The sequence below is a fragment of the Chanodichthys erythropterus genome, chromosome 14 (assembly GCF_024489055.1).
Source record: "Chanodichthys erythropterus isolate Z2021 chromosome 14, ASM2448905v1, whole genome shotgun sequence".
In the NCBI taxonomy this organism is placed as follows: Eukaryota; Metazoa; Chordata; class Actinopteri; order Cypriniformes; family Xenocyprididae; genus Chanodichthys; species Chanodichthys erythropterus.
The window spans coordinates 34,766,441-34,789,057 of record NC_090234.1 but is presented as its reverse complement, the minus strand read 5'-3'; the positions used below and the strand labels follow the sequence as shown (position 1 = coordinate 34,789,057).

The 22,617-nt window shown below is 37.0% G+C and overlaps 1 protein-coding gene across 4 annotated transcripts in view; it reads right to left on the bottom strand.

The window, feature by feature from the left end:
- The window catches only part of gli2a (GLI family zinc finger 2a), an 84,445-nt gene that overhangs the window by 29,857 nt on the left and 31,971 nt on the right, over window positions 1-22,617 (bottom strand). For 3 of the 4 annotated variants that reach the window (XM_067408693.1, XM_067408695.1, XM_067408694.1), the window contains exon 3: window positions 5,390-5,492. In XM_067408693.1, the coding sequence (XP_067264794.1) occupies window positions 5,390-5,492 (103 nt within the window). Of the gene's footprint in view, window positions 1-2,005; window positions 2,303-5,389; window positions 5,493-22,617 lie in introns of those variants that run through there. The other variant, XM_067408696.1, reaches the window with a different exon arrangement.

Here is a 22,617-nt window from a genome sequence, read left to right as displayed (position 1 = left end):
GTGGAACACACTGAGAAAACTTAGTCAGCCGATGAACAAAAACTGCCCAGCGGCTGACCGTCGGCTTGGTGTGGTCCTGCCTTTACAATACACAAAACTGACGGTTCAGTACAGCAGGGGAGTATTTTTTTTTTTTTTTTTTTATTAAACAGTAGTTTACTGAACAAATTATCTTTGAATTAATTCAATTATAAGTTTCTTAAGGATAAAAAAAATGGCAACACTTTAGGGAACACATATAAACTATTAACCACGACTTTTCCCTCAATAAACTCCTTATTTACTGCTTATTAGTTATTAAGGTAGTTGTTAAGTTTAGGTACTTGGTAGGATTAAGAATGTAGAATAAGGTCATGCAGAATAAGAAATTAATATGTGCTTAATAAGTACTAATAAACAGCCAATATTCTATTAATATGCATGCTAATAAGGAACTAGTTAAAAGACCCTAAAATAAAGTGTTACCAAAAAAATCTCTATTAAAACTGTAAACAATATAGGGATCCCTTACTTGCACATTACTATAATAATAAAGGTTCAGAGCCCAAACTTTAGTAGTCAACATTTGAAGTCAACATTTTATCAAAGTTGTCCTTAGTTCTTAGGACAGCTTAAACTTTTTGATCCACTTCAAATGTTGACTACTGTATTAGCCTAAATTCAGTTGCTATTTATTTTTAGATATAATAATCAACACTCAAATAACAAATTGTATTCAAACTTGTAAACTGCACATAAGGCAGTTTTTGCATTAACTTCTAAATCTAATTATTAAATTATGTTTTTACCATACGGTTCATGGTTTTTACTTCAATTTGTTGTTGAAATATAATAATTTACACAGTGTCTGTAATTTTCATGATTTATTTAAACATACATTAATTAATCAAGACATCACTAACAAGTTTAGTAAAATATAATGAATATATAGGCTTATATAGTACATATATTTAGCGTAAGAGTTCATTTCTCTGGCAAACTAACAAGCTGTGGACACACCTGAGGTAAATGCTATGTGGACACAGTGTTTACAAGCTGTTTTATTGACGTCTTTCCATCCCTGAAACACTAATTGAGTGACTACTAGAGATATTATACATTTCAGTAAGATGCACTTTTCTTTCAACATACCTTCAGATGTTAATTTATGTTTATTCTGTATTAAAGAGGAAGAGATGATCACGTTCACTCACGCCCTCCATTGCCGCTTGAAATGAGATGCCTGTATAGTGATCTGTTACGCCACATTAAAGAGAGTCAAAACCGCCTTTTTTTGTTTGAATTTCGTGATTAAATTGACAGAATAGGCGGGGCGTGTTCGTATGCCATGAGAGTATCGCGGTTCGTATCGTGGTTTTCCGGTTCGGTTTGAATATTGTTACATCCCTACTATATTCTACGTTTTCTTGAGCTTTGTGTGTGGAACAAAATTAAATTTTATTTGCTATTCATTTAAAAAAGATGTGATGAACGGCATTGGTTATTATGTGGCTTGTAAATGTTGATGCATATTATGCACATATTCAGATAACATACAAACAACATTTGAGAATCAAGGGGAAGAATTAACTTCAGTAAATAACTTAAATTTTGGTCTGTTTATCACACAAAGCTTATCTATAACTTCACAAGACTTTGAAGAGATTCTTAAGAGAAGTTATTGCATTTATGATACATTTTTGTAGCTTGACAGCCCCTGATTACCATTCACTTTCATTGTATGCAGCAGAGTGAACATTTTGCTTAACATCTCCTTCTGTGTTGCACTGTAGAAAGACTACAGGATTAAAATGACATGATGGTGAGTAAATGATGACAGAATTTGAAACCATTGCTTTAATACATGCATTTTTCAAAAAGGGATAAACCGTTTTTTGTGCCCTTAATGAGATGTGAGCAAGGCCTACAGTGACTATCTGAATGGCGGGTATCAGATGCATTATGCTTGGCACAGTCTGGCTTCATCTCAGTCTCTCATTTATACCATCTCTGTTCGGAGGCCAACCTGCACCCAGCCGGAGTCGTGCTCAGTTTCCAGTAAACGCCTGCAGACTACCAGGCTTGTCCTGTAGCCAACTTTCTGCCATCAGCCTCCTTGAAAGGATAGCCATAAAGACGTCTCTGTTCTTGAGGAGCTGAAAGAAAACAGACTCGCCATACACAAACCACCAAATCCTCCCCCCATTTGTGGAAGGGGAGGGGGTTGTAGAAGCAAGTGCTCAAAATTAATATTCGCCTGTAATAGTGCAATGATTTTGCAAACTGCCAGCAAAGATCTTTATGTGGCCATAAGCATGTGTTGGTTGTCATCTTGACCACTGACAACATTATGAAAACAGATGGCATCACCACAGAAAATCTCATGATGGTTATATTGTAATAATTATTGTGACCATCAGTGTCAGTGTCCCAAACTGAACATCAACAGATGTCAATTAAAATGGTTAATTAACATACACATATATAAAACATATATATTTGATGCAGAAGTCAGCTTTCCAGTTGCCTTTTTACAACTCTATTGTTAGTAGGAGAGCATTCTTCTTTTTTATATCTATACTCTTTTTGTCATTTAAAACCCCTGACTAAAGCTTAAAGTCAATGTGAAACACCATTTGCAACCCTTACTTTTGTAAAACAAATCATGCAAATAAGTCCAGCAATGTGCATTAAAAAAGTAAACAGGATACATTTTGATTTCATGCTTTAAGCATAATGTCATTATGAATTCTCAGCATTTTTGGCACATAATTAAAGATTTGGGGTAATATTTACAGTGGTTTTGAGGTCTTTCCCGCAATAACTGAACTACTATGGGAAAGTATGTCAACAACAGTGAGAGACAACTCTTAAATATACATAAACACATATTAACCCGGTTTTGGGTACATTCCCACATTTCTCAGTGTTTGCCAGACAGTCAGAATCGACAAGACAACATGTCAACACATAAATAAATCAGGAAAAATGCTCTGGGTGTTTGAACCCTCAATAATAAGCCATTATTTACAACTTTACCTGTCAGGGGATAAGAAAAAGTGGGCCCCTACTGACAAGAATGATAACCAAGGTCTTGTTGTTACGCCCTCTCTCTGACAAGATGGTACTTGAACAGTTGAGGAGACCTTAGTCATAGACAGGGTATGTCATGGTGCATTTAGAGAGCTTCTTCTTAATAGCTACCTGTCATTTTAGAAGTCTTCCATCGTAGCACCATGGGTGGTACCAGCCCATAGTAACGAAACACAATAACTGTCTCCATTTGACATTCTTTTTAGTGTCTGTATTACTAAAAAAAAGCGTCAGTGACTGATGCACAATTTTGTGAATGTAGTACTGTTACCATCATACAGCAGTCAATAGCAATGTTCCTGGTGACCTAACTGTTGTTTATATGTCTGCAAAGTGCAACATTTGTGTGTGTATATATATGTATATATGTATATATATGTATATATGTATATATGTATATATATATATATATATATATATATATATATATATATATATATATATATATATAATATAATATATTATATTATATTATATTATATTATATATATATATATATATATATATATATATATATATATATATATATATATATATATATATATATATATATATATACCCCTATATAATACCCAAATGCTTCTGTGAACCTCATAAAATGTTCATGTTTAACAATATGTGATTTCATTCAGCAGGCTGGAAATATTCAGAATATGCATATCCCCTGCTGACTCCAGAGAGAATATCAGTATGCCACATCTCTGGTCAGGTGCTCTGATTTAGATGAATCACATCTTATCCCACAGAGACTGCAGTTAACTGCCATTGGGGCAGCCGTGGGAACCTTTTCCAAACTCGATGCATGCTCTCCAGTCACTCCCTTTCTCTGCAGTATTACTGCAAGTCCAGAACTTATCTACCATCACATTAACCAAAGATATGTGCAAAGTTTCCCCTCACTATATAGAAATACTTATTAGATTGGACAACTTCTTTTTAGTACATTCATCGGTTTGAAAAAATGTTGGGTGGTGCTCGATACCACTGCAATCTGAAACTGTTTTCCAAAAAGAAAAATGCTTTTGAGTGAATAAGGAAAGATGTGTTTCTCTCATTCATTCTACTGTCATTGAGGTTCAGGGGAAGGAAAGCTAGATTCTGAATGCTAATTGCGCTGTTTACATGCTGAAATACTCTAGAAACATTTAGACATTCATCTTCAAGATTTGTCAACTCTTCCTATTTATGCGCATGGAGAGAGATTTGATTGCTTTGGAAGATTTTTTTGGCAAACACATATCTGCAGCACATCTGAATATACAGAAACCACTATTTTTATCTGCAGATTCCAAGTCAAAACATCACAATTGGCAGTGTTATACGACAAAGTGTTAAAAGAGTGTTATACGTGTTATAGACAAACAAATGTTTGTCTAAATGTTCCTCTAACAACTATTACATATGGCAAAGATGTATATCCTTAGTCTTGTATCATGAATCATTCTATAGGATCCGTTCACTAAATCAGACCCTTGCCACTACACCTCCAAAAGATAACACTGTGCTTAATTTGCTGTGCAATATACATGTAATTAGGTGAATTGAGCACAGGCAGTGAAGAGGACAGCCAAATCAAGGTCTTGATGAATTAGGGGGCCTCTGTCAAGGCCAAGTCACATTAATCAAAGAAGCCAGAGTACACAGAGAGAGAGAGAGAGAGAGAGAGGGCAGGAATTTTCTTTCTCAGGCTGTTCTAGCTCCTGTGATAAATTGTTCTAGTGTCGATGGGCTCACAGTATGTATAGCTATCACTGATTGTTTATCAGGTTAGTCTATGTATATGTGAAAATTTGTGTATTATTTTTTCTATTATTTTGAACATGAATGTGAATGGCTGACCTGAAAAATAAAATAAAATACTTCAGAATTTCTTATTATTTGGTTTGTCTCTTGCTTTTAATATTATTTTTATACTGAAGACTTTCTTATCATTCCCAGATTTAAACAGCAAAACCTGCCAAAATTGTTTCAGTAAATGCCAGACTCACAGATGCTGTCCAAAACAATGAAATATTACAAGGATGAGAGATGCTAACATTCTGTCAGCTTTATACTAAACACCCGTTTTGTATGCGATATGAAACTGCTTGAATCATTGGCATTTGTTTCCATGTGCTGCACATCTCCAACTAGAGCTGAACAATCTTTCAGGTGGAAGACAAACGGCTGTACTGGACCTGACCTGACCACGGCATGTTCTGAATCTGCTTTATACTGAAGATGACTCAACAGTTTATTTCTCTTTGAGACTTGATTAAAGATGATTCCATCAGTGCAGACAGAGGAAAATTAATGTCAAAGTGTTAAACAAACTTACCCATGCATGGGGTGCAGAGGGTGTGGCTCGTAATGGTATCTCCCCTCATGGTGTCGCATGTCGATCGGAATCGGCGTGTGGAAGGTTGAGAATAAATGAGGAGCTATGGAGTCAAGGACAAAAGAGAAAAAAGATAAATAAGAGGACAGAGGCCAATATACAACATGGCTGTTTTATGCATAGCAGCTGTTTCAAAAATAAAATAAAAAATAAAATAAAAAATTAAATCCAGTGTGAATTTAGAATCACTGCAATACTAATATAGTTTTTATTAAAGGGTTAGTTCACCCAAAAATGAAAATTCTGTCATTTATTACTTACCCTCATGCCGTTCCACACACGTTAATCTCTGGAACACAAATTAAGATATTTTAGTTGAAATCCGATGGCTCTGTGAGGCCTCCATAGGGAACAATGACACTTCCTCGTGGTTCAATATTAATATTATAAAGCGATGAGAATATTTTTGGTGCGCCAAAAAAACGAAATAATGACTTATTTAGATTCATTTATGATCCGAATCTTCCTGAAGCAGTGTTTTGAAATCGGCCATCACTAAATAAGTCGTTATTTTGTTTGTTTTTTGGCGCACCCAAAAATTTTTTGTTGCTTTATATAATTAATATTGAACCACTGTACTCACATGAACTGATTTAAATATGTTTTTAGTACCTTTATGGTTCTTGAGAGAGGAAGTGTCATTGGTCTCTATGAAGGCCTCACGGAGCCATCGGATTTCAACTAAAATATATTAATTTGTGTTCCGAAGATTAACAAAGGTCTTACGGGTGGAACGCCATGAGGGTGAGTCATTAATGACCCTAATAAACCTTTAAGTTTCCATGTCAATCTTCATATTTTTAATTTTCAGTTATTTTACTACATCAAGTTAAACTGGATGAAAATCAGAAATGTTTATTTGGCAACTATCTGAAATAAAATAAATGTAATTTATTTCAGTTAGCGTTTATTGTATTTCAAGTAACAATTTTCTTTGAACGGTTTTAGTTGTATTCAACTACAATAACTGTTCAAGCCACATTAAACACAAACATAAAACATAACACCATAGAAATAACAAGAAAAGGAGACAAAGTGTGTCCTGGAAAAAAATTCTTGTTCAAAATGTACTTGTTCACAGAGTGCTATGTAGCCTACTTTTAAGCCTATTTAGAGTACAGCGTTGTTAGCTTAGCATAATGCTAATGTTAAACTATGTATGATTCAGTTTACTTGCAAGGCAGTTTACTAGATTTTAAAACTGAGCTTACAGACGATTTGTCAATATTAGTGGTCTTACATGTGCAATGAGTGAATTACAGTTTCTCATGATGAGTTTTTATTTGTCTGGGCTAAAAAAAAAGAAGACCAAAACATGTTCTTCCTGTCATAAAAAGGTTGATTGCTTTAAGGAGGTCTTGTTAAAAACCAACATGCTTTCATTAATGACTGGAACCTACTTGTGGTGGTTATAGATCTTCGAGTAAGCACTGTCTGTGCCTTAAATGTGTGTTTATCATTACTACTTGTTCTTAATGAGCTCCTGAGGCTATTTTTGGATTGACTCATCATCTCATCTCCTGTGCGTGTCTGCCTGTGCCCATTCCTCGCCTGTATTAAAATTCTTGGGCATCACATGCACCGGTGAGTTAGACTTGACCTGAGAACATAGACCATGGGGGTAAAGTCTTCAGATTATTATCTCCTCCTGTGAGAGGATCAGGGTGGGGAAAGGCCATAGGGGCCTCTCAGGGGCCCATCAGGAGGACACCTATATGAGTCAGCATTCCTGAGCTGCCGTTTTCACTCCAATCATCACGGTGACTGTCAAGCATGCATTATTCCAATTCAAGACTAAGGAACGTGTCCAACAACCTGGGGAGAATTCGCTAAAAGGTTTTCTGCACAATATTTCATACACCACTTTACACCACAGGGAATGAGACGAGTAACAGTCAAAAATTTGGACACGCCAACTTGGACCATAAGAATGTTATGTTATTTACTGTAAGTATGAAAAAGGTCCATCAATTAATAACACAATCACAATCCTGTACAATCAGAAACGACTCATGTGGTAAACAAAATGGGCCCTTTTATAAAATTGCTGTAATCCAAGTATCCTTAAATTAAGTATTATTAATATAAATATTATTACATTCCATTGCCAAATGCATACTAATTTTACCCAGTTTACGAAAAGTACCAATAAATCTACCAAATATAAAAAGTTTTATGAATAAATATATTAAATATGTAATTTAATATGTATAAATATACAATTATATTATATTATATTAATGATCCTACAAGTTTGATTAAAGCTGCAGTCCGCAACTTTTTTTGTGTTAAAAATTCACAAAAATTATATAATGAGAATATACAACATGAATTAATTTTCCAAACCATGCTTTTGTCTTATCCTGAATCATTATGGTACACTTATAATAAGTGTTTATATTTGGACTATTTCAGATCAGACTGGTAGGACTCGCTGCAGAGTATCACAGTAACTGTGTGACTCGCCATAGACATACACAGAGAAAAGTAGCTCCGGCTACAATGTTCCTCCGCAAGACGTGTGCAGTTCTGACAGCAGTTTTAAACCATCAAAATATGAGCAAAATATGTTATTTTTTTTAAGATATATTGAAATATGAGGGAAGAATAAAACATTTAACCTAGGTATTTATCATACAAAATTATTTGGGAAAAACAAATACAGCTACAGGTTTTATTTTACTATGCAAAAATAAATAAATAAAAATTGCAAAGAAAAACTAAGAAAAAAAAAACTAAGATTTTGAGCTGAAATATAGGCACATTTTTGAAACTAAAGCTTCACAAAAAACTGAGTATGTTAATGTACTTTGTGAGCCTGCATTAGATTTTAATGTTGGTATTTCCAGTGGAATTTGTCCTGGAGAAATGATCAACTCTTCAACCCCTTCATCACTGTCACAGCGGAAAGTACAACTGACAGGTAAGCAACCTATTTTACAACGGCAAATGCAGGGAGGGATTGATGGTGTGATGGCTTAAATCCATCTCAAAAGCTCAAAGTGACTGGCTGCATACTTTCAGGCTGTAGTAGTGTGTTTTTCCTAGCCAATTAAGTGGACTCCCTTTCCTTGGTGAGTCGGATATTGAGAGGCATTTCTCAAATCCTGGTGTAGAGGCCAACGTAATGAGGGCTTGCGTGTAGGAGAATAAGCATGCATATCCATAACATATTCATTGATGCTTTGGCCAAGTGTGCAGAATGTCAGCACTTGAGAAAGCCTTTGGAAACTCATGGGATTCCTGTGCATTTCAGAATGATGGGAACTGGTGCCGTAAAGCGTGGAAGATCATATATGAGCTAAAACGCTTAGTAAGTTGTTCATTACTCAGCTCAGTGAGAGAGATTTTTTTTGAAAAATGTCATATAATAGTCATTCTCTGGATGGCAACCACTCCAAACACAACAACTGAGTAGACATCAATTGAATGGTCTAATCTTGGATTCACTAACTCTGACCATAGGATGGGCAAGGCCTCATGAGGATGTACAGGGTTGGCCTGAGAAGGGCTTATTATATCATCATTCATTGTTCTTGGAGCAAAAGGAGGACCAAAGTCCAGAAAGGTACACAGGTGTGATCATATGGTTTGACCCACTTTGTTCTCTAGAATGAAAAACATGATATGCTCCTACCAAAGGCATAAGGTTTGTGCATAAAAATTCTCCCCAAAATAGACTGTGGATAAACTCGATATCATATTGTTCTCCATAATCCGAACAGACTCTCAACAACTGCTGCAGTCCTGCAGAGTAAGGAGACATGATGACCAAGTCATCAGCATAGAGTAGATGGTTTTGGAGTCTCTCACCCAGCATACATCCTGTCCTACATTGCCTGAGTCTTTGAGAAAGATCGTCCACATACAAATTGAACAGCAAAGGAGACAGGATCCCACCTTGTCTCACTCCATTTGACATTAAAATGGTTTGGATGTTACAGCTCCCCATCTTACTTTCATTGTTTGCTGTGTGTACCAAAAATTAAAAAGGGGGGAACCCCTCTTTGTTTCAACTTCTCAAACATTTTGCTATGGTTAATGCGGTCAAAGGCTTTTGAGGCATCCAAGAAGCACAGAAACATAGTGGAGTTCTGCCTTCTGTACTTACTGCCTCTTTTAAAGAGTAAATACATATATCAGTTCCGTGTTTACTTTTAAAACCAAACTTTTGGGCTGCAAAACAATTATAATGCATTTATTAAAGTAAAATAGATTCAAATTTATATATAATGCTGCTGAATTTTCAGCATCATTACTCCAATGACTAAAGACTAAACATTAGCCTTTAGCGTCACATGATCCTTTGGAAATCATTATAATATGCTGATTTGCTGCTCAAGAGACATTTATTATTATTAATGAAGAAAACACTTGTGTAAAATGTTTTTTCTCAAGGTTATTTGATGAATATAAAGTTATTTTAAAACTGTATTATTTTATTATAAATATATAGTGTATTTTGTCATAAAACACACACACACACACACAAAATATATATTCCATCTATTAAATGTTTTAGTAAGCAGTGTTGTTTCAGTTTCAGTATAATTCTGAAAATGTGCAAAACATCCTGTCAAGACCTGGTGAGAACCTGGCATCCATGTTCTGTTGCTGGATTAGCTTGTGGTTTTATGTCCTTTTAAAGACAATAGCAGGTGGTAGACATTATCAACGGGTACTCAACGTAGAGGAAAAACATTCACTTTTCATGTCCGAACGGAGCCGAAAGACAGGCGGCTTTGTACTGAGAGTAGCTCATCTTTAGAGGAAGCACTCAAGAACAATAATAATATCCTGAGAGGCCAGGCAGCAGCAGTGTAATTAAAAAGGCTTTTCTGTCTCGCTCCAGGAACGAGGAGGGAGCGAGCAGGAGGGAGTCGATTCAGACAGGAAATTCCAGCAGAATGGCCTGGCAAGGGGCCTAACTACACAGCACCAGGCAAACCGCTCCACACCAGATCCCTAAGCTGCCTTGAACCCTGGGAAGCCGCAGGCTGAGTGGTAGCCACCAGTGGAGTCAGCCGATCCTGGTAGCATGCAATTTGTTCCCATTTTTGAACAACCAAGTGAGGCCTTTTTTGACTTAACGTCACACATCAGTGTGCAGCAGTACGCAACAGTTAAATGCTCAGGGGAAGAAAAAAAGAGGCTTGTCTTCTCTATCCATCCTGCACCTGGGAAATGTCACACTGTATAACATCCCTATTTAGTCTGTGTTGATGGTTTTTTCCCAAGGCGTTAGTTGTGGCGGCAGAAGGATTAGGGGTTTAAGGGAGAGCACGAAAACTGCTTCCAGCACTGAAAGGAAGTATTAAGTGAATGACTCTTCTTTTAACACCCCAGGGGCTTTGTAAAATGATACATTTCTTATTAATAGAGGATTTCTGGCAAAGGCCAAGTAGATTAAGTTATGGCATCCATACCACAACCATAGCTGGCATACCTCTTGTTAACTAGATCCTTTAAGATGTGTGTCAAATTAGAATATTTTAAGAGTTGCTTGCTTATCTCTTACACTGAAAATAAATTTGCCAAAATAAAATATAAGATAATATAATAAAATAAAATAATAAAATAAAATCATTGGTCATTGCCACAGTGTTGCTATGTGGTAGCTGAGAATTTTTTTGTGGATTGCTTTGTGGTTTCCTAAACCAGAAACTTTGATGCATTTCATACAATTTTAAGCGTATTCTGTTCAAAAGTTAGATTTTATTCAGTATTAATATTGTCAAATTTTATAAATGTACACTTTAATAGATATAAAAATGTATGTTTTTCCTTGAATGTATTTATTCAGCAAAGCTGAATTTTCAGCATCATTACTTCATCGGTGTCACATGATCCTTCAAAAATCATTCTAATATGCTCATTTGCTGCTCAAAAAAAAAATCTTATCATCGATGTTGAAAACAGTTGTTTTGTTAATTTTTTTTGTGAAATCTGACATTTTTTCTAGGATTGTTAGAGAAAGTTCAAAAGAATTTATGTATTTAAATTTATATTTTTGTAACATTAAAATGTCTTTAATGTCACTTTTCATCAATTTAATATTTGATAAATGAGTCTTTGATTAATAAAAGTATTAAAAAAACAAAACAAAAGAATCATACCCAAACTTTTTAAATGTGTATATCTGTCATGCATTAAAAAATGTTTGCTGACTTGGTCATAAAAATGTTCATTAAAAAGTATTAGCAAAACAGAAGGTATAATATTAATGTTTGGGAGGTTTTTTTGACACAGTTTTCCTAATGTCATGAATGACATAGAGGTTTAGTTCATAACAGGACCTATGTTTACAAAACCCTGTCATAAATACAGTAGCCCAAGATCCTCAGCAGACCTTATGTGCCTTTCCTGTTAATGTTTACAATCGCTGGCTTCTCTCTGGCAGTCTAAGGCCATGTCAAACAACTGGCCAAATCCATCCAATCACTCACATAATTTCCAGCATGCTGCTGGCCCTTATAAGCCCTGAGAGCCGAATGTGATTTATTAAGCCTCTCTGAGGCACTGGACTAGTTACCTTAATTGTCTCGATACTTCTACATTGTCTGAGTCCTGGGACAAAAGCTATCAGGGCAGTGGGGTCACCAGAAAATAACCCCAATGTATCACAGTACAAGGTATAGAGCTGGCACTATGCGAGTGCGTTTTGTTACACATTAGTATGCTTTTGGGGTAACAGTGCCACTTAGATGATGATAAAAGTCTCAGCAAGACTAACTACACACAAAGCTAGTAATCACCCACCTGATTTATCATTAGAGTTGCTAATCTTGTCATCAAAATTCCTGACAAAACTATTTTTGTTTTATAAATAAATCAGATCATTTTAAAAAGAAGTCTTATACTCACCAAGGCTGCATTTATTTGATCAAAATAATTGTAATATGCTGATTTGGTGCTCAATTAATATTTTAATTGGCTGCTTAATATTTTTGTGGAAACAGTGAAACATTTTTTTTCCCCCAAGATTCTTTGATCAATAAAAAAAGTTCAAAAGAACAATTTTTATTTTAAAATGAATCTTTGTAACATTATGTTATCAATTTAATGCATCCTTACTTAATAAATATATATATTTTTTTAATTATATCTTACTATGTATAAACACATAACACAATCAGAATACAATAGACTAAAATGAATAAATATAAAATGACAAAATATTAACTATATTTAAATGATATTTCAATCAAAAGTCAGTGTATAAATGAACACTGAACAAACGTGTTTTGTCAAGATTAAGTAAATACTTTTGCACTAAGATGTCCATTATCTGAAGGGCTGTAGATATTACAAGGTTTCAGAATGCCAAAGCCCTCAAAACCAAAGTTAGTCATTTAAAATGGGTGGATTAAAACAATCATACTGAAGATCTGACATCCACATAGCATGCCTCAAAATCTCATTGGATGACTGGTTGCGGGGTCGCAGCACTGATATTTGTGGTTTTGAAAATGGCACTTAGACATCCTCTTAAGAGCTACTTTGTGCCTTTGGTGCTAGCTTGAATCAGTGATTTACTGCTCCTTAGAGTACACACTATCGTTCCTTACCCATGAAAACCCAGAAAACATCAGCTTAGCGTGATTGAGGGTTTCCAATACAGACTCATGGTTATGCACTCCCTTAAGCTCTACAAATCTAAAAACGGAAAAGGGAGTTCATTTTAACATCTTCTCTTGGGAACGCTGGTCTCTATGGTGTTCCATGAGGCCCTTTGGCCTCTGCACTGCTGCCGATACAAAGGATGTCCATTAACACAATGGATGTACTAACAGTGGTCAGTGCTGCTTCAGCATTACTGGTCCACCAAAAGATCTTTTACAACAGGAATGATGGAAGTATTCTCACATCAAGACAAAGCAGGAACTCAAGAGCCACAGTGATTCATTTGAGGGAATCCCTGCTTGGGTTCACATGGGGGTGAGACCTTGTTATCTGAGATGTTTGGGGTGGAAAACAACAGTTGACTAGAAAAAGTGAACACTCAAAAAAAAAAAAAAAAAATTGTGAGATGATATTTTCCCCAGTGTTGCATAAAGCAGTGTTTTCCAAATGTTTTCATGCTAAGGCCCACCTAGACCCACTGCGAGACCTACAGTACCAAAAACTTCACTACAAATCACTTTCATACACTGGTCAATTTTGAAATTTTGGGCAATTTGCTTCCATAACAGGTCTTCTTTCAGACTAGTGGAATAAAAACACCCAAAATACACATTTAAGTGTTTATTTTATTATACTTTTTCTATTTTGTCAGTAGATTTCAGCTACATTACAGATCTTTAAAGGCCAGAAATCTCCACATTAATACTTACATATAACCTATAAATTCAACATATAACTTTACACTTTTATTTTATTTTCTTGCTGTTTACATTAATTTCTGATTTATAGAGACATAAAACGAGAAATCACCTCTGTAAAATCTCTAATATATCAACAAAATGAAACAAAAAATTTGAACCTTACCTGAGGAGGAAAAAAAAAAAAAAGCCTGTATGACTTTCTTTATTCAGTGAAACACAATGTTGCTGTTCATACAATGAAAGCCATCAGGGGCCAATGTTGTTTTGGACTCTACTGACTTTCATTGTATAGACAACAACAGTTGTTTATCTTTTGTCTTCTGCAGAAGAAAGTCAGTCATACAGATTTGGAATAACATGAGGGTGAGTAAATCGTTACTGGGTGAACAACGTTTTAAAACAAGACTTTTAAGCTAAGACAGAGGTTTCCAGGTGCAATAAGATAATTTAAGCTAATAGTCCATTCACATAAAACAGGATCCTGCCTATCTAGCCAAACACTGGCTATGACTGCAACATCCTCTGGGGGAATTATGTGAAAGAATTTGTTGTAAACTCCTTAAACTGAAAACATCTGTGAAGGCACACTGTTATTGGTCTTGTGGATGCCTCAGTTGGGGGTCAGACAGGCTGGTTGCGGTACCTCTTCTTTGCCCTCTCTAGGGGGGCCCTCCATTTTCTGTTTGTATTCCTACTTCAGATGCCTCGGGCCACAAATGCTAAGCAATTTTGTGCTTTTCATAAACCAAAGAAGCTTTGGTCTATTCTCCATTTCGGCCTCTTTGTTATTCTTCTACACCCAGGCAGTGGTCTTCCTGGCAGGTTGGAATGAAGTAAGTAATCGCAGCAAAGCACTCATTCCTGTTACTCAGCATTTAACATCCTTTTTGTGCAATTCCAGGTCACAAATGCTTTGCCTCAGTGCCACTGACAATAAGACCCCTCATTAAAATTCTTTTCCATTGTGAATGCATCACTTCCCGTGGATGAAAATTCCCCTCTTGCTGCCATATCCCCGTGGCTCATGCCTTTCATTGCCATCCATTGCTTTTTACTCAGCCGTTTGGACCCTACATGCTTCAAAGAGTCCTGTCATTACCACCAGTGCCGAAATTGGCAGCATTCTTTACTTTAACCAGAAGCGTCTTGGCTCACGATAGCCATCTCATGCCATCACGCTGAGAAAGTGAGATGATTTATAGACGGCTGCAATTTTTTACAACATTTACGACCAGGAGAGGCACTGCCAGCATCAGCGCCATTGGACACATAGATAATGAACTGCAAGGAAACGTTTCCCGTCAGCCCTCCTCTTTTCTGCGGATGAGAGGATTAGGACTCTTAATTAGTGCCTCCAAAGGGAGAGCTCAATTTACGGGATAGCAACAGAGTGCTGGGGGGGGGGAGGGTGCAGGAAAATGTCTAACAGGCTGGAAAGGGGGCCTCCCATTAAGGCCGGAACACACCAAGCCGACGGTCGGCCGTCGGGCAGTTTTTCTTCGTCGGCCGACTAAGTTTCCTCGGTGTGTTCTGCACCGTCGGCTGAAGTTGGTCCTCGTCGGCTTTGTTTCGGCCGATTCGAAATGTTGAATCGGCGTTGGACCTCGTCGGGCCGTCGGGCCATATGATCATTCTGATTGGCTGTTCAGCTAGCGAACCAGTGCATGAGAAAAGAAAAACGGAAGTGACGAAGCAAGTAAACGACGAAGTCAAGAGGGAACACACATTGTTTACCTTAGGTACGTGAAAGACATGGCTATCTGGAACGAGGCAAGTGAAGACGAATTGATCAACATGATCCAGGAAAGGCCGGGTTTGTATGACATTACGGAAAAATGTTATGTCAACCGTGTGCTGAAAGCTGAACTGTGGCGTGAGATCGAAAATAAACTCGTCATATCAGGTAAGATTTCCTTTTTGGCAATTGAGAAAGCTTGTTTGTAATTGTTCAATAGTCCATAGTAAAACTAATATAACCATTTTAGTGTTTTGTGTGTACCAAACTAAGTTTGTTTATGGAAACAGACAGTAATTAATATGTGCTGTGCTAGCATCTCATATTTCATAATAATATTAAAGTTAATCAAATTGTTAATAATATAATTAACAATACAGCAAAAAGTAACATTTGTTGGCATAACAAATACTCATTAAAGTGACAAAATAAGCAGCCATAACACTTAATGCTTACAAAATTTTACTTTGTCCCTCAGAAAAAGAGCTCAAGAAGCGGTGGGATTCATTGCGAACCCAATACATGCGTTATAAGAAACAAGGACCCTCAGGAAGTTCTGGAGCTCAGAAGACTGGCAGGCAGCAATGGATCCTGAACCGCCTGCAGTTTCTAGAGCCTCACACAAAAAGGAAGGAGAGCACTTCAAATCTAATGATCATGGTAAATAAACAAATATATTTATATTTATTTATTTATTTATTGTTTAATTTCAGAATAAAATAAACATTTTGCTTTTTGTAAGATGGCAAGTGCTTCTTTAAAAGAGTCTATTCACAAGTAACTCCGCATATTAAGTCAAGCCATTACATTAACTTGTCACATTTGTATCTTATGTTTTTTAAGGAACCTGCGGCTGATAGTGATTCCTGTTCACCCTCAGATGGTACCAACAGTGACACCTGGACTGGCACCCATGAAGACCCCAGCTTCAGTGATGCTGACCTACGGTCAAGTACACCCTTGGCTGAATCCACCATCTGTGGAACTGAGTCCACAGCCATGAGAAAGGACCATTTGCAAAGCTCCAACATAAAACCAAAGCCTCCAGGGAAGCGCAGGAAGATGCAAGACGAATCCTCAGCGAGGAATCCACAAACTTGATGCGCACCATCGGCAAAACTCTGGAAAAGTTGGCATCACAGGAAAACACCAATGATGCCATCTCAGCTTACTGCAAAAATCTTGAACACAGAATGCGGAATTTGCCACCACATCTACTGCCACATTTCCAGCATGAGGTTGATAATTGCATTTTCAAATATTCAGTGGGCCACAACCATGCACTGGATGCATCTTCCAATCAGTATACACACTTGTAATTTTTTATGTAGCAAAATTGTAAACAGATATTGTAGCATTTAGTAAATATGTCACGCTTAGTTGTACGTTATATTAGAGTACTTATGCAAAGTTTATATTTCTGTACATTTTATTTATTTTAAATACCAACTGTTGATATTTTTCTGTAAATTACCTTAATGCTATTTTTGCACATTTGAAAATAAAACACTGACTTTGTGTAAAAGGTACTTCACTGTTCTTTATGTAAAAAAAAAATCACAAAACACAATGATGTAAAAATATAAACTTTATTTTGCAAATTCACACCATTGTTATAAAACATAAACCAAGGTCAAGGGGGAAAGAAACAAGTTTGCTACATGCTTATATTTTGCCCCACTGAAAGGGCACTGCACCGGTGTCCGAATTAAAGTACTGGCACAGTTTATCCCTGAGCTGTTTGGCGTGTGTTGTACTGTTGGTTGTGCGTGGCAGAGAGGCCTGCTGTAGGCCAGGGTCTTCTCTCCATCTTCCAGGGACAGTGTCATGATCTTGTTCTTCCTGGTCGATTCCTGCCATGTACACTTCACAGCACTCTTTGCGCAGAAAGTTGTGCAGAGCACAGCAAGACAAAACAATGTCCTCCACTTTGGCAGTGCTTTGAATATTAATGGTGGTTAGTAGGACGCGAAAACGATTTGCCAGGATGCCAAATGCATTTTCAACCACCCTTCGAGCTCGCGAAAGTCTGTAATTGAATATGCGTTGCTCTACAGACAGCTTGCGGTTCGGGTATGGCTTCATGAGGTATTCCTTTAAGGGGAATGCCTCATCAGCCACAATGCAGTAAGGGGCCAGCTGGTCTGATTCAGGAAGTGGTGCAGGTGCAGGAATGTTGGATGTTCTTTTCTCCAAGGCATCCTGCAATGAGCATCCCCCAAACACTCCACCATCTGAAATGCGCCCGTTGCAGCCCACATCAACATACAGAAATCTGTAGTTGCTGTCTACCAGTGCCATAAGCACTATTGAGAATGTATGCTTGTAGTTGAAGAATTTAGATCCAGATCCTGGAGGGGGACGAATGTTAATGTGCTTTCCATCCAGAGCACCCAGGCAATTTGGGAAATGCCACTGATTCTGGAATCCAACGGCTACTTGCTGCCACTCTTCCACTGTGTCTGGGCACTAAAAAACAATATAATTAAAAGAAATTAGTTTAACTCGTCAGACCATTAATAACTCAGTGATTTTGACATTCTTGAATTAACCCTGCAAAGCCCACTTCTGCAGAATTACAACATCACTTTCAAAAATTTAAAAAAAAATGCCTGCAAATGATTTTTTCTCTCAAGATCACATTTACATAGTTAATGGGTTCTATTGTTCGTCCTCACAATGCTATTGGGTTGAAGAAGTGTTTATAGGTCAGCATTAGGCTCTTTATGTTTTGGATTTTGGGGGGAGATGCCTGTTGCATTGTTCAGGGACAGGTATGAATGGTCTTGAATATGAACCTGTAAGTGCTCTGGGGGGATGAATGTGTTCTTTTAGTATGATAAGTAGAGAGCATAATAGGCCAGCCAGACTGTATTGTTTGAATGTAGTAGTGGAATTTTATTTGCATTGAAATTATAATTTGATGGATAATACTTAGATCTCTGCCCTCGACACATGGTCTACCATCCTGTCTATTCTTTCAGTTTATCTACTACAATATAAGACCCTAAAATTACCCTTATTAAAATGTAAAAAAACTGAAAAATCTTTAATTTCTACATCAGAGGCCTCCTAAAACAATATCTGAGAGATCAAAAAAATTGCTCATTTTTGGGCTAAAACAAAAAACATTAAACAGATACATGTATACCTTTAGGTATTTCTCTTTTAAGACTTGGTAGATTGCTGCACAGGTTTCAGGAACAAATTGCTGAATTGTGGACATTCCCACCCGGAATTGGTAAGAAAGGCTCTTGAAGCTTTCTCCTGCAAAGATTACAAACACATAACTCCACTATTAATTTTCCACACCTTTTACAGAGTCAAATCTAACACTTTTAATGCATTTGTACTACACTACATTAAAGCAAATATTTTTTATCAGTTATTAAAGACATTGTGCTACAAACAACCATAATAATGTTTTATACATTGTGTCTTTTTAAAGTAGGCTACAACTGGATACAAAATAATAAAATTCTTTTCACTTTTATAATGCTTCATAATACACCAAAATAAACACAACTGAAAAGGTGTTTTAATGAAATGTTCAAACAACGAATAACCTTACCTGTTGCCAAGAACCGTAGTGTAATCATCAGACGTTCCCCACGGAGATACAATCCCGGTAGTTCGTGTTTGTTCTCTGTATGATTGGACTAATAAGTTCTTTTAACATGTGAAATTGAGTGGGAAAAAGCCGAGCGAAATTTTTAAAACCACAAGTTTCCTGTAACTCGAGCTCTCGACACAGGTTCGGAAAGCACCTTGGGCCTGTCTCTGGAGTATCCATGGTTTCACCCATTTAGTGCGCTTTCTCCGTATTTTTCTCATCCGCTTCTTCTTTTCCTCTTCCACAAGCAAAAGACCAAGGGCTGACAAAGCCAGTGCCATTTGCAACGTGTCGGACATTTTTGAAATAACACGAATCCGTATGTGATGAGCGAGAACTGGTTTTTCATGCACCTTTGTTTATGTTTTGTATCCCTGTAGCTCTTCCGGTCTCCCTAGCAACGAACCATAGCAACGAACACAAACTACTGCCACCTGCTGGCATGGAAAGGCATTTCATCTCACGCAGGCGCAGAACGGACGTGCTATTTGGCCGTCGGCTGTCGAACGTCGGCTTGGTGTGTCAGGGCAACTTTGGACCCAGACGCTGCCGACGCCAGCCGACGCCAGCCGACCCCGCAGTCTGCTTTCGTCGCCACTAGTTCGTCGCCGTCGGCTTGGTGTGTTCCGGCCTTTAGAGAAGGGAAAGGGGGATGGGCAGATGAGAGCTTCTTTCTCCCAGACAAAAGGGGTGCATTCCGTCTGTACCATGATTCACAAAGTTTTAGAAGGAGGGTGTGCAAGAGTCTCACATTCTGGATGACCCATGAGTATGGGGGGTCATGGAGGTAATGAGAAACTTGATAAATGTACATAAAAAAGATTATTCATAAGAAATAAGTTTGGCATCTATACAAAAGATACACATTATGTAATACTTGAGTTAAGAATATTTTAAAAAAATCTTAAAATAAGGCTTAAAACGGTAAAAACCAACAACAACATGTATATATGTATAACATTTTGTCTGAAACATGGATGTGGTATATGCAAATAACTAATATATGCACATTTGCCCACCCGTAACAGTAGCTGCGTTTATATGCACTAGTATTGTTGGAATAAAAAAGTCACATGAAACCACGTCAATCAGAATGAATTAGCCAAATCCGATTAAAATTTCATTCGTATTGTAAGGGTTGGTTTAAACCTTTTCTAATCGGATCGAGAGGCCATGTAAGCACTTTTGAAAACCGAAACTGGAGAGTTCTGTGCATGTGCAAGGAGATTCAGATGGCATAATGACGTATGACACACAGAACGAGCTGTTGTTGTTGTTGAATGAAGTGTCATATATGACTGTTGTGTCATTCTAAAATTTTATGACAACGTCCCACCCATCTTTGTTTCAGACTCTCATCCAGACACCTTGTTTTTACTGCTTGATAAATATAAGCAGCACGGCACAACAGTTCACATGTTCTTCGTCTCCTAATTAGGACCTGAATTAGATAAATATTAAATGGTTAGTTCACCCCAAAATGAAAATTCTGTCCACACTCATAAGACTTTCGTTCACCTTCCGAAGACAAATGGAGATCTTTTTGATGACAGAATGCTGTCAGATTTCCTTCCATAGACTGCCTTTGCAACTGACACTTTGACACTTCAAAAAGTTCATAAAGAGATCGGAAAATTAATCCATATGAATCGAGCGGTTTAGTCCAATTTTTCTAAAGAGAATCAATCACTTGTTATGATGAATAGATTTAATTTAGGCTTTTACTCTCATGAAAACATCAATCAACGAAAATAAGCAGCTCAACCAAACCTGAATAATGCACAAGAACAATTCTCTTCCGGAAGCTCAAACGTGCTGCATAGCCAATAATTCTGTCATCAAAAAGATCTTCATTTGTGTTCAGAAGATGAATGAAAGACTTATGGGACTTACGACATGAGGGTGAGTAATTCATGACAGAATTTTCGCTTTAGTATAGGCACCACATAAACTATTAACTATGACTTTTCCCTTAATAAATGCCTACTGCTTATTAATAGTTAGTAAGGTAGTTGTTAAGTTTAGGTACTGGGTAGGATTAAGAATGTAGAATAAGTTCATGCAGAATAAGGCATTACTAATAAGTACTAATAAATAGACAATATTCTAGTAATATGCAAGCTACTTAAAAGATCCCAAAATAAAGTGTTACCCAATTTTCATTTCGGGGTGAACTAACCCTTTAAGTCTGCACTTTAAAGCAAAGAAAACAAGTGATGTAGGAGAACAATATGTGCAAACAGCGGGAATCTCTGTATATTAGTGCAGTGTGCGCATGTCAAAAAATCAATTCTGATTTGAAGCTTGTGACATATAAACATGTGCATCAACTTGATCACTTTATTTATAATTCATGTAAACACTACATTTGGATTCATCAATTGGAATGAATTCATTCCAATTAAAACAAAAGGTGTCCATGTAAATGTAGCTAGTGAACACTTAACAGCTTTATTCTAAATTCACATACAAAGTTGCAATGCTGCTCAGGAACCATACAACCTTTAGTTACACTGTTTGGTTTTTAAGAACATACACAAGCAAACAGAATTTATATTGGTTGACACATTTCTACCATCAAAAAATCATCAATAAATGACAAATATCTACTGCCCAGCTCTACTTCACAAAAATGTTGGCTATAATAGCGGTAAAAGTGGGGCTGAAGAGGGAAGTAGAGAGAAGCAAACCTGTTGCTTTCCGGTGATGAGTAAGACTTAAGGAACTTACATGTTTCTTTGTGCCATGCCGCCTGGTGCCCATAAATCATTGTGGTAGTCCTGTGCTATCCGTTGAATGCCCTTTCTTGTGGGAAACCTTTCAGTCAAGTCATGCTTTTCCCACCATTGTTCCCAATTTGGGGGCCCACCTGTTTACTACTTTTAGTGTTCTAAATGTTTACACAGGACCTTATCCTGTAAGCGTATTTTTTCAGTTGGCTTCACCTAACCTGACCAAGATGTTCTGAATGCTGAACATGTAATTTAAGTGGTTGGTATGAGCTTTACGTTAATACCCATATACAGAATGAATATTATTCCAGTCGAAATTTTAATTAATGTTTAAACGTGTCAGCTTTAAATCCTGTTCGTTTTCAGTCAAAAATCTCACTGTAAATAAACTAATCCTATGTTTTGGTGGTTGCTGAGGTGAACCCAGGTAAAGAGGCACTAGAGACCAGCTCTAATGTAGGGGTCTTATGAATGCAGCACACAGAGCAAAATGCTGTCCTCCCCCATGCCTCTGAAACCACAGTTTGCAAAAGTGACTTTTTAACAGACTGCAACTGAAATGTTTACTTGGCGGCAATGAAAGCATAAAACTAAATAAACAAGAACCCATGAGTAACACGTGTAGCTTTTTTTCCTACCCACACTGGTAGGGAGGTCAGAGAGGAGAGACGTGGGCAAATGTTAGTCTATATGTCTCTCTTCATTCAAGTCTAAATGAAAGAACACAAACAAGACAAATTAATGAGAGTGCCTGGTCATTGTGA